This window comes from Chanodichthys erythropterus, chromosome 9, assembly GCF_024489055.1.
Source record: "Chanodichthys erythropterus isolate Z2021 chromosome 9, ASM2448905v1, whole genome shotgun sequence".
Taxonomy (NCBI): Eukaryota; Metazoa; Chordata; class Actinopteri; order Cypriniformes; family Xenocyprididae; genus Chanodichthys; species Chanodichthys erythropterus.
This window is the reverse complement of record NC_090229.1, coordinates 35906105-35922441: the sequence shown is the minus strand read 5'-3', so window position 1 is coordinate 35922441 and position 16337 is coordinate 35906105. Positions and strand designations below refer to the sequence as shown.

General features: G+C 41.9%; 1 protein-coding gene across 1 annotated transcript; it reads left to right on the top strand.

The window, feature by feature from the left end:
- Nucleotides 1-114: 114 nt before the first annotated feature.
- LOC137027348 (fibroblast growth factor receptor 1-A-like) lies at nucleotides 115-8444 on the top strand (the record flags this gene model as incomplete). The annotated part of the gene is made up of 8 exons (XM_067395459.1): nucleotides 115-234; nucleotides 1780-2037; nucleotides 2135-2218; nucleotides 2658-2830; nucleotides 3802-3925; nucleotides 5667-5857; nucleotides 6159-6303; nucleotides 8422-8444. Coding segments are annotated over exons 1-8 (1101 nt in total), but the record flags the coding sequence as incomplete, so codon positions are not given.
- Between the last annotated feature and the right edge of the window lie 7893 nt (nucleotides 8445-16337).

The window sequence follows — 16337 nt, the reverse complement described above, 5'->3', positions numbered from 1 at the left end:
GACAGATTTGGAAGAGAGGAGCTGCAACAATGTCAAATATGGGGGGAAAAAAAGTTTTCTGGACATTCAGGCATGAAGCTTTTTTTTTTTTTTTTAATGAAGACCCGAGCTGGATGCAAAGAGAATCCTTGATGATGATGATGATGATGATGATGATGATGAAGACCATGTTACTGTTGATCTCAGTACTCCTAACTCAAGCATTTCAGTCCCAGGGCATATCAGCCACCATAGGTGAGGGTAAGTTTATTTCAACAAAAAAGGTGTGATTGTTTTCACCTGTCTAACCTGAAATTAAACAGGCTATATTTTGCAGTAGTAAGATGTTTCTCAATATATGACTTCTGTTGTGATTGTCTAACCCCATCACAATCATAAAAACATCATTAAGAATTTAAGCTCAGTTTCAGTCAATTTCATTGCAGGTAAAGAAGAGCTGAGATATGGATCTTTATGCAGCAATTTCTTAAACAAAAACAAAAAAATAATCTAGGATGAAGATAAATAATGATATTTGATAAATCAACAGCATTAAAACAGCTTTGGTAAAACAAAAAGACAAAGACAATCAACAAAAGGATTACTCTTACACTGGGCTACATATACAGAGTCAACAAGTAACTAAACAAGAAACAGCGTAAGAGTAATGTAAGAGTATCTGTGACATCTAATAGTTTTTAGTACATTTTTTGTTGTCTAAATGTACACCCAGAGTCCAAAGGAAACCAAGAAAAGAGGAACCAAACACTAGAAATGAGAAATTGGATACTAAAGAGCAAAATAACCTTCAAAACAAAAGTTCCACAACATAAATCTACAAATGTGCTATTTGAATTTCAAGCTTGAATTTTAAACATCCCTCATTCTAACTACATTTTTACATCCTGTTCTCAGTGGTAGCTCTGGTCAAGCCCACACTGTTTACTAACTCAAGTAGCCAGAAACTACTTTGTGAGTCACTCCTCCTCTGTTAGTCAAACTGAACTGACTCAGAATCAGGACATTTTTGCCTAATTAACCACAGCTGTCTTGTGGAATCTGCTTTATAAATTGATATCTTCATGTCTTTTGATGGCACTATCAAGACAGACAGAGTGAAACCATCAGACAACACCCAAATCTTGCACACACATGAAAACCTTTTCAAGAAATTTCAAAAGTATTTTCTAAAAAGCAGGGTTCCTACGCAGTTTGGAAAAGTATGGAATTTGATTTGAGTTTTTTCCAGGTCTGGATAAGTATGGAAAAATATCTGTGTTTTCATACATACGTGTTCAGTTTTCTAAAATATCAAATGAATAATTTTTTGAAGTAAATATGTTTGCAAATTTGAGTCTGGAAAAGTATGGAATTTTGAAAATGTACAGGAAACCTATAAGAAAATCTTTCTTTCTTTTTCTTTAAAAAAAGAAAAAGAAAATGAGAGGCTTTTGATTGTATGACATTTCTTGCTGAAGACTCACTGATCAACTTCATGTAAAACACCATGAAGACCATCTTTTTGCACTGCCTGCATATTACAATAATCATTAGCGCATTATATTTTCCTCGCTACTGACTTGGTGGGAGTCCCATTTAAGTACATGCCATGTATTTAAAAAATTATAAATATAAATTCATTAAACATCTTACCTTTGTAGATTTAAGACAAGTTGGAGGTTATCCAAATTTTTGGATAGAAACTTTAGAATTATTTATTTAATTAATAATTCAAATGTTTCAGGAATTCAAAATATATTGTTACTTAACTCAAAAATTTGTTTTTCTTTATGTTCTTAGTGGTAGCCCTGATTGAGCCCACGCCGTTCACCCTGTATCCAGGGGATAAACTAGAGCTGATCTGTAAAGATAAAGAGGAGACACAGGAAGTGACTTGGACTAAGGACCATGTTCCACTGGTTGACGGAGAGCACACCCGTCTGCGCAACGATCAGATGGAGATTGAATCGGTAGAGCCGGCCGACTCTGGTCTGTATGCTTGCTTTGCTCAGGGACCCAACAGCAACCATACAGATTACTTCAATGTCAACGTCACTGGTGAGAAACGGATTGAACACAAAAAGGCTGATCGGTTGACATTTGTATTGTTCACAAAAACAACAAAATCATAACCTGATTTCCTGTTCTTGGTCAGATGGATTGATTTCCTCAGAAGATGATGATGAAGATGAGTCTTCCTCAGAGGAGGCCAAGCTGTCAAGTGACCAGAAGCTGCTTCGTGAGTCACCGCTGCTCTCTTAGTCAGACTCATACTTATTCAGATATGCAAATGTTAATGCGAAACTAAATTGTTAGGATTGTCCTTCAAAGCAGGAATTATAACAGGAAATATTGCACATTTTTGTTTTATAAACCAGAGCCATCTTGTGGAATGTACTGAGCTTTAGTTCATTAGACTGAAAATCTTTGTGTCTTTTGATGGATTAGTCTTTGAGTCCCAAGGGCACTATCAAGCCAGTCAAAAGGAGCGAAACCATCGACCAACCCAAATCTTGCACACTTTGATCTGCGGTCACCTTAGTACAGTCACTCTCCTGGAACGTACTCTTATTGTTGCTTTGCTGTTCTAAGATGGTCATTCTTCTGATATTGTTCACATTGTAGTTTCATTTAATTTTCTCCATCATATTTTTTTGTACCTTCTATCTGTTCCTCAGCAATGGCGCCTGTCTGGGCTCAACCTGATAAGATGGAGAAGAAGCTCCACGCGGTTCCCGCCAGCAAAACTGTCAAGTTCCGTTGCCAGGCCAACGGTAACCCTAAACCAACACTCAAGTGGCTCAAGAATGGCAAAAAGTTTAAGAGAGACCAGCGAATAGGAGGATTCAAGGTGAGGGCAACTGAAGAAGAGACCACAGTCAACTAAAGCATGCTTCATTTACAGACACCTGCTATTTTCAATTAGTTCATGACATGCTGCTTTCCTTGTGTTTCAGAAACATTAAAACATATTGCTTAAAGAATTACATCTCCAAAAAAATTAAATAGGTGTCATTATTAACTATCCCTAATGCAATTCCAAACTGTTTTTTTATTTATTTTTTTTTATATATATATATAACTTAAAGGGGATTTTTGAAGAAGTCTTTCATTTGTGGGCAATTAGCTATAGGCTTGTCCAATGAGACAAAATCAGGAGTCACCTACATCCTAGTTCAGCTGCACTGAAGAGATCCATGTTGTTTATCAGACATGTGCTTTTCTGTAGTAAGTTTGTTGAGTGCTGGCAGTTTGTAGATCTCTTGGCTTGAGCAAAGCTCTGTGTTAGTGGACATGGAGTGGCCTGTTTCCCACTCTTCACCATGCAACACACTGTTCTTTTCACACTGGATTTGCCTTGTCATTTGATGTTATTTGAAGCTCTTCCCTAGTGAAACAATAGTATACTTGAGCACAATTTATTCGTATGTACTTTAGTATAACTAAATGTATTTGTGGCATGCTATGAATTGGTATACTTAAAAGTCTGCTAACTAGTTTTGTACTAAATGCATTTTACTTGTCCAAAAGCAGTGCAGAAGTTCAACTAAAGTTGTATTAAATATACTTGTCTCTTACACCCGTAGGACCTTCGTTCATCCTTAAGACCTTCGTATATCTTTAGTTGGACCTCAACACAAAAATACAAGTATTCCAATTTAGTATACTAAAAGTACAAATGCAGGGTATTTATATTAAGTACATAAATATGTAAATGAAATTGTAGTATACTTGGCATAAAATAAATGTATTTCAAATGCATTTTAGTATATTTATATTTCAGTAGGGTTATCGGATGTGTATATCTCTGTTACTGCACAGGTTCGAGAGCACATGTGGACCATCATAATGGAGTCGGTGGTACCGTCAGACAAAGGAAACTACACCTGCCTGGTGGAAAACAAATATGGCAGCATCAATCACACCTACCAGCTGGATGTAATCGGTCAGTCACATTTCTTTTCTTCTCTTCTCTCTGCATATTAAAGTTAGTTTGATGTAAATGTCATTTTCAAGGACAGGCACATGTATTTTGTTGATAGTGCGTGTTAAATAATCCATTGCAAATATTAAGTGTTTCCGTGACGCAGTGGATTTAGACGTGTTAGAGTTAGAGACGTGGTTAGTGGCTCAAGATGAGATTAGAGTAATTGGAATAAGGTAATTCACTTCAAACACTGATTGGCTGACTTAATGGATTTTGTTAATTGAAGCCTTTATTATGTTCTGATTTATTTGCTAAATAATGAAGGTATCAATCAAGCCCACATCAGCCAATCAGTGAACCCATATAGACAGAGGCCACTGTGATGTCATTTGCACCATACACACCATTGGAATTTGTCACTCACACATTTATGCCATCAAGTATATTTGGGCATTCTATCTTTTAAATGTAATTTTTGAGTAAGAGTTTTGTTTTTCATTCAGAAAATGTAAGTGGAAGCACATATTTCTAATGAGCATCAGAGTTGAGAAAAGTTTAGTTTAGTTTTGTCGCACAACAGAAATTTGAAAATTATTTAATGCTAAGCTTTATCGATTCATTATCAACAATACCCAAAAATGTGTACAAGCTAAATCAGGGATCGGCAACTTAAATAAAGTTCCCCAAACATCATTTTGAGGTGATTATTCCTCATAGTCACACAGTCTATTTTATTAAGTTAGGAGCTATACATACTATTAAAGTGCATTAACACATGTGCTATAAGTTTGCCGACCCCTAGTGTTAATCAAATGTTTTGTTGTGTTCATGTCAGTGTGCTTTCGTCATGTAATTATGACTCACACACAAATACAAAGCACTCTTGAGTTTCCCAGTCATACTTTTTGGACTGTTTGCATACTTGTCAACACTCCCGTTTTTCACACCAATCTCCCGACCCACTCCTGTTTTGCTATTTATCCCGGTAAACTCCTGTAATTTGTATGGTAGTTGCCAGATCTTGTATGAAACGTATTCTACTCACACAATCGACACATCATAAAAATTACAACCCATTTGTGACTTCAACCTGGCAACCTCAGTTGCGCTTGTTGATATCTGTGCTGTCGACGCGGGAAGTTGAATCATGTGCCACCCCGGCTAACAGAAGATTTCAATTTCATATCTCGAAGTGATATTGCCCTCACCTTTTGCAAAGTGTGTTGTGATTACAAACTCATCATATTCAAGTTTGGAAATGGGAGGGCGTTCATGTGCAATTTTTACCTAAGAAAGTTGTATTTCCAATAATTCCGGTGTATATGACCTTCCGGGCAGAGGTCTCCTGGATTTTGTTGCACAAATGTTGACAGGTATGACTGTTTGATGTGCAGAGCGTATCAACTTACTCCACTGCTCACAGTGAGAACCAGTGGCAGATTGTCTTTATTTGCCCTCTTTTGGTCAGAAGGCCTGAGAGATGGGCTGGGGCTTCAAAAAACATTTCCACTAATTTTCACCAAATTACAGCAATTATAATGAGTTTCTAGTCTGCATGTTAAATAGGCTGCTCCCTGCAGGCTCTGAGCTTAGTGTTTAATGGGCATGTATCCCATTTTCCACAATGCTAATCCCAACTTTGATTTCTTTAAGAGGGAAAAAAAGCTGATCAGAGAAAGGAGTAAAAATCATTTATGTTAATTGGGCTCATTTTAACCACACTGTGCATAATTTGTGTGTGTGTGTGTGTGTGATACAGAGCGTTCATTGCTCAGACCGATCCTTCAGGCCGGGTTGCCTGCTAACCGTACAGTAGTGGTGGGCAGTGACGTGGAGTTTGAGTGTAAAGTCTTCAGCAATCCTCAGCCACACATCCAGTGGCTGAAACACATCAAGCTGAACGGCAGCAGAGTCGGCCCTGACGGACTGCCGTACGTTCAGATCTTGAAGGTAAAACCTCTTTACTAGTCTGAGATTGACCCAAGTGTGTCTGCCAATTACAATGAAAATGTTCCTATACACAATATAATGTAGTGACACAGTTACAATATGTAATTACAATATGTAATTGTCCAATAGTGTGAAAAAATGAAGTAAATTTGTCCATATCTTTTTCACAGTAACTTTCACCATGTTATTTCATAAGAGCATAATCATCAAAGACCCAAAAACATGGCCCAAAATGTTATGCAAAGCATCCTCTTTCATCTCTGGTTGGTTTTCCGGGATCTCTCTGGCTTCTTTTCTCTAGACGGCAGGCGTCAACACTACGGATAAGGAGATGGAGGTACTACAGATTAGGAATGTGGCTTTAGAGGACGCTGGAGAGTACACCTGCTTGGTTGGGAACTCTATCGGTCACTCCCATCAGTCTGCATGGTTGACGGTCTATGAAGGTATCTTTGGCTCTTGTGTTGCTCTTTTTGGTTTATGGTTTCACATCCATTTTTAACAGCTGCAGTTTACACAAGCTACATTTACATGGACTCAAGTAATCTGTGAGTAATCAGATTGATGGCTCAATTAGACTGAAAAGACTTAATGTAAATGCCTCAATTGATCCAGTTGAGCTTGATCCGAATTAAATTTCAATCATATTGAAAGGGGTGATATAGACCTGAAATAATCCAATCAACAGGAAAAAAATTAAGCATGTAAACGCTTGAATCGGACTATTTTTGGATTCAAAAATTCCTTGCACACACACCGTGATGTATGATTGTGTATGATTTTTTTATATATCATATATATCATCTATCAGAACCAGAATGAAGAACTGGTTAGTGGATGCAACTAAATATTTGATAAAAAAACAATTCTGACACTTTCTTTTTCAATATGTTATTGTAACGAATCATCACTCTGACAGGGATCCATTTGCATGCTTTATTTACAATAATCGTAGTGGTACAGGCAGGGTCAGACAGGAGCAAACTGGTGTGTAAGGGACAGGCAGAATCGTGGTCAAACAAGCAGAAAGTCAGGGCTGGCAGATATCACTGACAGAATCAGGAATACAGGCACAGGTCAAAGGTAGGCAGCAACGGGTCGTAAACGGGTAAACAGGCTGAACAGCAACAAGTAATCAGACAGGAATAAACACTCGGAATTGTTCACCTCGGCAAAACAAGACTTTGCGTCTGATGGATGAGGATGGCAGTCTTTTATAGTCCAGGTAACGCGGTTCAGCTGCAGGTGCAATCAGTCCAAGGTACGGGCTTGTGGGAAATGTAGTGCGGGTGAGTGTGTGTGTGTGTGTGTCAGTATTCAGGTGAGGGTTCCCTCCGATGGCCAGAGGAGGGAATCACGGAGTTCGTCTCCGTGACAGAGCCCGCCCCCCCTGCGAGCGCCTCCTGGCGCGAGGATGCTGGTGACGTCGCGGTCTTCCTTGAGGACGAGGGGCTGGCTTATCCGGATGGTTAGGAACTCGGCCACCAGGTTGGGGTCTAGGATATCATCCGAATCGACCCAGGAGCGTTCTTCCGGACCAAACCCCTCCCAGTCAACCAGGTACTGGAGTGTACGACCGCGGCGTCTGGAATCCAATAATTCACGGACCTGATAGATCTCCTCGCCATCGACCAAGACGGGTGGGGGGCCCTGGTCACTGGACCTCTCCTCCCCCTCCTCGCGGAGGCCATCGGCAGGTTTGAGCAGTGAGACATGGAAAGTGGGAGAAATACGATAGTGGTTAGGTAATGCCAAACGGAATGAGACTGGTGTTATTTGCTGTGTGATTTGAAATGGACCAACGTACCTTGGACTTAACTTCTTGCAGGGGAGTCGCAGGCACATGTCTCTTGTGGCTAGCCATACCCACTGACCAGGGTGATAGGCGGGTCCGAGGCGACGGCGGCGGTCAGCTTGTTCCTTCTGACGGTGAACAGCGTGTTGCAGGTGTATGTGCGCCCTGTCCCAGGTGGCTTCGCTACGGTTGAGCCAGTCATTGACAGCTGGTACGTTGGTGGGCTCACCGGACCAGGGAAACAGAGGTGGTTGAAAGCCCAAGACACATTGGAAAGGGTTTAGGCCGGTTGCAGGTTTGTGAAGAGAGTTCTGGGCGTATTCAGCCCATAGGAGGTACCAGGACTAGTCGTCTTGATTGCTGCTGCAGTATGACCTGAGGAAGCGAGTGAGTTCCTGGTTCAGGCGTTCGGTCTGCCCGTTGGACTGTGGATGGTACCCGGATGAGAAACTGACATTGATGTTTAAACCCTCACTGAAATAAGGCCAAAAAAAGTATAGTAAATCTGTTTTCACAAGACTTTTGGGTATTGGAGGTTGTAAACTAGAGTTTTTGCTTCAAAATTATGTAAAAATTATGCTGCCTACTCCTTCATATAAAACAATATATTGATTTAGTTTTTGTAAGACTCTTTTTGCCAAGAAACACAGTATGCGAGGAGGTGTGAATCACCACTGAAAATGGGCCATTCTCACCTGAGAAGACAAAAGAATTGGATAGTAATGAGCTGAAATGACTTGCATATTAATGAGGCATTTCAGTCAGGTAGGCTGTGAAAAAAAACCTTCTGTGATGTCTCAAGCTCATTATGATATATGAAACATACAGAAAAATATTATTACAATATAAAGTAATGATTTTATATTATACTTTAAAATATAATGTATTTCTGTGATGCAAAGAGTCTGAATATAGGCTTTTAGTTTAAAAGCATGCACATTTGGAGAAATATTGGATTGTCATATGCTTATGTCAATTTTCTATACAGAGGAGTTATATTAATTTAATATTCATTGTCATTACTATAAGCGCTGGTGTTTTCAATTCATCCTTGAAGTCGGAGGGCGCTCTGTGTATTTTTAGTCCACAAACTCATCTAAAAGAAGAAGAGGCTATTCCATGAATAGAGTTTCCAATTCATACTGCAGCCGGAGGGCGCTAAAGAAACAAAAACTCATCTAAAATTCATCCATAGAAGAAAAGTAAACAGGAACTAACTGCATGTCTTCTAGAGATCGCTAACCATGACTTTTACATCCAGATAAACACTTTTCAAGACAATAAACGATGAGACGATGAATGCATGCATTGTCTCTGAATTTGCGTCTGAATAGCGCTGGCTCCGTGGGCGTGGCCGCATTAGCGGATAATGAGCTGAATCACGGATTTCTGACATGGCTCTCTTTTCATACAGATTACATAAACACAGAAGGTTTGTTTTCGATTTGACTTACATGATTTAAAACCTGACATCTTAACATTTTTTTAGACATAAGTTAAATTTTTCTGTGATTAGTATTCACTAAGTTACAGTTCATTTTCTGAGAACTATCAGATTGGACTTCGTTCAGAGGGAGAGGAGAGATCACGCATCATGTTAGTTTTCTTTATTTTACAAAAAGCACAACATTTTGTTTTTACTTTGAGTGTATATAAATAAAAGAAGACATTCTATAGTTTCAATTGATATATTACTTATGTCTCTATGACAAAAAATGACTTTTAAGTCTGTTTTGCTGCAATGTGAAAAAAAACCTGCAAAACGCGCCGGCGCGTTTTCAGACCTCAGAGTGTTAATGCTTGGCAGAAGGCGGTCCACAGGCGTGAGGTAAATTGTGAACCCCGGTCAGACACAATGTCTTCAGGTAAACCATAGATCCAAAACACCCACTGGCATAGGTGTTCGGCGGTCTGCATGGCGGTGGGGAGCTTGGGTAAAGGAATCAGTCGACAAGCCTTGGAACAGCGATCCACTACAGTGAGTATGGTGGTTTTGCCGTTGAAAACTGGAAGATCAGTTATAAAGTCAACTGCGATGTGGGACCGTGGACGTTGGGGCACTGGTAGGGGATGCAGCAGACCGGCAGGGAGCTGATGAGTGGACTTATGACTGTTACAGACCGAGCAGGCCTTAACAAACTGTAGAATATCCTTCGAGAGGGAAGGCCACCAGAAGCGATTCTGCACGTCCTGGATAGTGGCTGCAATGTCTGGGTGACCGACTGCCGGGGAGTTGTGAACCATCTCCAGTATCCGAGTGCGCAGTGCCAGCGGTACATAGGTCCTCTCCGGAGGACATTCTTGAGGGACCTCGATCTCCGAGTTGGCCTGTTCCAGTTTGGTCATAATGTCCCACTGTACGGGTGCAATGATGAGAGAAGATGGTATTATTGTTTCTGGGTCTTTGTGCTCCTGCTCACCTTCAAACTGGCGTGATAGGGCATCCGCTTTGGTGTTTCTTGAACCGGGTCGATAGGTCACTGTAAAGTTGAAGCGTGAGAAGAAGAGCGGGGGTTCAGTCTCTTAGCGGTACGGAGGTATTCGTGGTTCTTAATGTCCGTTATTATGACAAATGGATGCACGCTCCCTCCAGCCAGTGACGCCACTCCTCAACAGCCACTTTCATGGCCAGCAATTCCCGATCCCCGACGTCGTAATTTCGTTCGGCAGCATTCAGTTTTCTGGAATAATAAGCACATGGAAACATTTTAGGAGGGTAACCTTGATGCTGAGATAGGATGGCGCCGAGACCAGTGTTGGAAGCGTCCACCTCGACAATGAATGGTAGAGACGGGTCGGGATGATGCAGTATGGGTGCAGAAGTGAAGCGTTCCTTGAGTTGTTGATAAGCATTTAGAGCCACAGGAGTCCATATGAGTTGGCACTGACCTTTCCTGACCATGCTGGTGAGTGGGTTGGCTACAGAACTGAAGTTGCGGATGAAGCGTCTGTAGAAATTAGAGAAACCCAGGAATTGTTGCATCTCTTTGACGGTCTGGGGCTGTGGCCATTTTAGGATGGTGTTAACCTTTCCCTCGTCCATGGCGACACCCTCGGGGCTAATGACATACCCCAGGAAAGAGATGGAGGACTTGTGGAACTTGCATTTCTCGGCCTTGGCATAGAGTTGGTACTGGATCAGGCGCTTGAGTACCTGTCTGACCTGTTGAACATGCTCCTCCATAGTATCGGAGTATATCAGAATGTCATCTATGTAGACAATAACAAAGTGGTTAAGCATGTCTCTGAACACATCGTTTATGAATGACTGGAAGACAGACGGACTGTTGACAAGCCCGAAGGGCATAACGAAAATCTCATAGTGTCCAGTGGCCGTTGAGAAGGCGGTTTTCCATTCGTCACCCTCCCGGATGCGAATTAGGTTATAGGCACTCCGTAAATCGAGCTTGGTGAAGAGCTTGGTCATCCAGAGCTGTTCCAAAGCTGCAGGAACCAAGGGCAAAGGGTAGCGAAACTTGACAGTTATATCATTGAGACCACGATAATATATGCAGGGGCGCAGACCTCCGTCTTTTTTACTCACGAAGAAGAAGCCCGCCGAAGCAGGTGATGTGGATGGGCGGATGAAGCCTTTCGCCAGTTCCTCCTCGATGTACTTCTTCATAGATTTGGACTCAGGTTGGGAGAGCGGGAAGATACAGCCCCTAGGTGGTGTCGTTTCTGGGAGAAGATCGATGGCACAGTCATATGTGCGGTGTGGTGGTAACTGCGCGACACGTACCTTGCTGAATGCCAGCGATAGATCTTGATATTCAGAGGGGATTTGGAATTCGGGTACGGGTGAGGATTCATCGGCTTGGATTGTTCTGAGAGGAAGGGAGGTGACAGAAGATAGACATTTGGTGAAACAGTTCTCATCCCATTGTAATATCTGACCCTCTCACCAACAGACGACGGGATTGTGTGTGCGTAGCCATGGTAATCCAAGTATAACAGATGAGGTTGAGGTGGGTAACACATGAAATTGTATGAGCTCAGTGTGCAATATGCCTGTTTGCATGGTTACTGGTTGGGTGATGGTGTTGACTCGTCCGGAGCCCAGGGGTCTCCCATCTATGGCTTCCACTGCGAGGGAGGAAGAACATTCGATTAGAGGAATGCTGTGTTGCTGTGCGAAAGATTGGGAGATGAAGTTCCCTGCAGCCCCTGAACCCAATAATGCAGTTGTATTCATACAAGTGTTATGAATCAGGAGGGTTATGTCATATCTGAGTTATAATAAGGATTGTATTCACCCACCAGGCGTTGACTTTCTGGACGAGTGCGTACAGGACAGGTGTTGCGAACATGACCGGGACTGCCACAGTACAGGCATAGACGATTAACCAGGTGCGATTTCTCTCCTCCTCGGAGATGTGGTAGGCGTTGATTTGCATGGGTTCTGGGGTTTCTGACTCCGTCGACTGAATGGGGCGAACACTTTGTTTCTGGCCAGACTTGCGAGCTCGAATAAGGTTGTCCACATGAATGGCGAGTTCAATATACTGGTCCAGGCTCTTCCCTTCATCCCAACAAGCCAGCTCCGACTGCAATTCAAGAGACAATCCTCGTCTAAAACATACTTTCAAAGTGTCACTCACCCAATTGGTTTGCGCGGCGAGTGTGCGAAATGCCAGAGCATACTCAGCCGCCGTCCTTCAGCCCTGCGCCAGTTCCATGAGTCGGTCACCCGCACCCTTCCCATCGCTTGGGTGATCGAAGACCGCTTTAAACTGTTGCATTAAGGAATCAAATGTCGGAAAGGTGGCCCCATCCTCCCCCCACTGTTATCCACTCTAAAGCCCTTCAAGTAAACAGAGAACAAACAAAGGCAATCTTACTGGTCTCCGTGGGATACGAGGCTGGTTGTTGGTTAATAAAGAGGGAGCACTGGAGGATAAAACCCTTGCACTTGGCGGGATCACCGTCAAACGTCTCTGGGAGCGAAAGACGAGGGTTGCTAGGCGGCGGCGTTCCTGCCGCGTGGTTAATGGCAGCCGTGGCAGGAGGGGAAGGTGCCGCTGGTGCGGATACCTGCAGTCCTTGTAAAGCCTTGACCAGTTCCTCCGTGATGGAAGTGAGACGATTAAGCTGGTGCTGATGGGCAGCGAGCTGGCTGGCCTGGGCAGACATAGATGCACACAGGTGGGAAAAAGCAGCTGAATCTTGTTCTGGTGAAGTCTTCTGTAACGAATCATCACTCTGACAGGGATCCATTTGCATGCTTTATTTACAATAATCGTAGTGGTACAGGCAGGGTCAGACAGGAGCAAACTGGTGTGTAAGGGACAGGCAGAATCGTGGTCAAACAAGCAGAAAGTCCGGGCTGGCAGATATCACTCACAGAATCAGGAATACAGGCACAGGTCAAAGGTAGGCAGCAACGGGTCGTAAACAGGTAAACAGGCAGAACAGCAACAAGTAATCAGACAGGAATAAACGCTCGGAATTGTTCACCTCGGCAAAACAAGACTTTGCGTCTGATGGATGAGGATGGCAGTCTTTTATAGTACAGGTAACGCGGTTCAGCTGCAGGTGCAATCAGTCCAAGGTACGGGCTTGTGGGAAATGTAGTGCGGGTGAGTGTGTGTGTGTGTCAGTATTCAGGTGAGGAATACCTCCAATGGCCAGAGGAGGGAATCACGGAGTTCGTCTGCGTGACAGTTATCAAGGCAAAAAAAGGCATTTATACTCATGGTAGATCTGGTGACAATGCGATGGCTTTCTCTGGTTCTGAACACGGTGACTGTGCACTGCGTATGCACTGACATTTTGTTTGGAATACATGTGCTGCACATATAAACAAATATGTGAATTGTATTGCAGTGTTTAGGGTTCAAACAGAATGTCCAGAATCTGTAATCAGATTGGATTCATTCCGACTGATGAAAATTAGTGCATATATTGTACATATATAGTGGTTTCCATAAAATCAAACAATAGCCTACTTTGTATGATAGTTTAATTTAATGGAAGGCACAAGCTATTAAGGCATTGTCAATGCTAGTTATTACGGTTAAAGGCTTAGTTCACACAAAAATGAAATTTCTGTCATTAATTACTCACCCTCATGTCGTTCCACCCGTAAGACCTTTGTTCATCTTCAGAACACAAATTTAAGATATTTTAAAGATATTTTTGAAGAAATCCAAAGGTATCTGAACCACACATAGGCAGCAACATCATTGCACCTTTCAAGGACCAGAAAGGTACTAAAGATTTTTTTAAAAAATCAACATGACTGCAATCAAAGTCAAAATAATGGCAGACTGTCTGTTTACAGCTCACTCAGGGCGGGTCTATGCTAAAATAGCAGTGTCTGTCAAGAGTTGTGGGAGGGGCCTGTGCAAATTTACATCACTTTGCCAAGAATCTGTGAATGGCTTGATCTGACAAAGTGCTTATGATTTGTGGGGATTGGAAAAAAAAGCACTGGGTGGATTTTTATTATTATAGGGTGGTTGTGTAGACACACTGCCAACACACATTTATGTCCAAACACCATGTAAAAGTGAATTTTGCATCCGATGTCCCCTTTAAGAGTATTTTTAAGAGACTGTTAGTTGCTGAGAAGCATTGTTGCACTTGTCGGAAAAAAATCTAAAAAGAAAGGAACAAGGCACGAGTGAAAAGCTGCTAACAACGTAGCTAACATGGCAGCGATGCAGTTTGGCTGTGTGGATGAGTACAAGGAATTGAAGGAGGATTTTGAATCGTACATTGAGCATTTTGAACAGTGGCTGCTGGCGAATGATACTGCAAGTGAGAAAAGTTAAAGTTAAGGTTTGTTAAAGAATCTAGTTACGCCAATGAAGCCGAGTGCAATGTCATATAACAATCTGAAAACCGCTTTGTGCTACCATCTGCTACCATCCGAGTTCATCCTGATGCAACTCTGATCTTTCAGAAAGCGAGACCTGTTCCTTATGCTTTACAAGAAGCGGTGGAAAAGGAACTGGAAAGACTGGAAAAAACAGGCATAATATCCAAGGCTGAAAGTGAATGGGCGGCCCCAATAGTAGCCGTGCCAAAAAGTGATAAGTCCATCCACATCTGTGGTGTCTATAAAGTCACTATAAACCACAACCTAGAGGAGGAAACATATCCGCTGGCCAACACAGAAGATTTGTTCGCTAAGTTGGCAGGTGGAATGTTGTTTAGCAAACTGGACTTGGCGCATGCATATCGCAATTAAAATTAGACCAGCACTCAGAAAAATACCTCACCATCAATACTCACCGTGGCCTGTACAAGTACCATCGTCTCAGTTATGGAGTGGCCTGTGCTCCTTCTGTTTTCCAGGCTGTTATGGATCAAGTCCTGCAAGGGCTAGAACATGTCTCCTGTTTGCTTGGTGACATCCTTATCACGGCCAGTACAAAAGAGGAGCATGTTGGGAGACTGGATGAAGTGCTTTCCAGACTAGAGAGGTATGGACTTGGGGTAAAACTTTCCAAGTGTCAGTTCATGCAAGGCAGTGTTGAGTATTTAGGCCACCGTATCGACAAAGAGGGTCTACACAGGAAAAGATTGCAGCGATTGTTAACGCCCCAAAACCAAACAATGTCACAGAGCTACAGTTGTTTTTAGGCCTGTTGAACTACCATGGTCGGTTTTTGAAAGATCTCTCCAGCCGGCTGCAGCCTTTACAATTTGCTAAAACAGAAGCAACCATGGAGCTGGACTTCAGTTTGTGACACAGCTTTTGAGGAAGCTAATCAGCTGCAGCTCAGTAGTACAGTGCTGGTACATTATGATGGGACCCGACCCCCGAAATTAGCATGCGATGCCTCACCTTATGTGGTGGGCACTGTGATCTCTCACATTATGGACAATGGTGAAGAGCGCCCAATAGCATTTGCATGCCCAAATAGAACGTCACTATTCTTCAACCTCTGTAAAATTAAGTAAAAATTAAAACACTTTGATTGGTAATTTGTATAGTTTTGTGACAGGATCATGGCACTCATGTTTTTTCTGGTTTTGTCCTTGTCTTTTTAGATGTGAGAGCATCATGCTCCAGTCCAGCCCGGGCGGTCCTATACCGGTCTTCTGTACTGCCACCTGCCCTGGACTGTGTGTTTTTCCCCCTTATGGTAGTTTTTGTTAGTTTGTTTGTATATTGAGTCAATTAAAGCCCACCATTTTCTCTGCTCTGAATTCTCATTCTCTCTTTCCTTAAACCATGACTTGTTTATAATACAAAAATGCTTCTTTTTTTATTATTTATAAATCGTTAATGTAGGATGTGATGGAAATTCTTTTGATGGAGAGTGAAATGTTTTATGGGTAACACTTTACAATAACAGTACATTAATAACCATGAACTAATGCCTAAATTAATAGTTACTTCCACATGAACTCATGATTAGATAAGATATGAACTAATCATGAACTAATGAAAAATGATCCTTAACTACGACAGGAGTCATAAGGATTCATGCATGAAAACAGCAGCCTTAACTACGCATTAATACATGTTTGATAATTAATGCATTAATTAACATTTAGGGGTAAACTAAATAAATCAGCCTCCATAAGAGTAAACAAGAAGTACTCTGAATTTGAATTAAACGTGATTTAATACTGTCATAATTTACACTGTAATATCATAATCTGCCATCTGCAGCTTTGTGACAAATAATTGCAATGGCACATGATTATTTAGCCATTAATTACATAGAT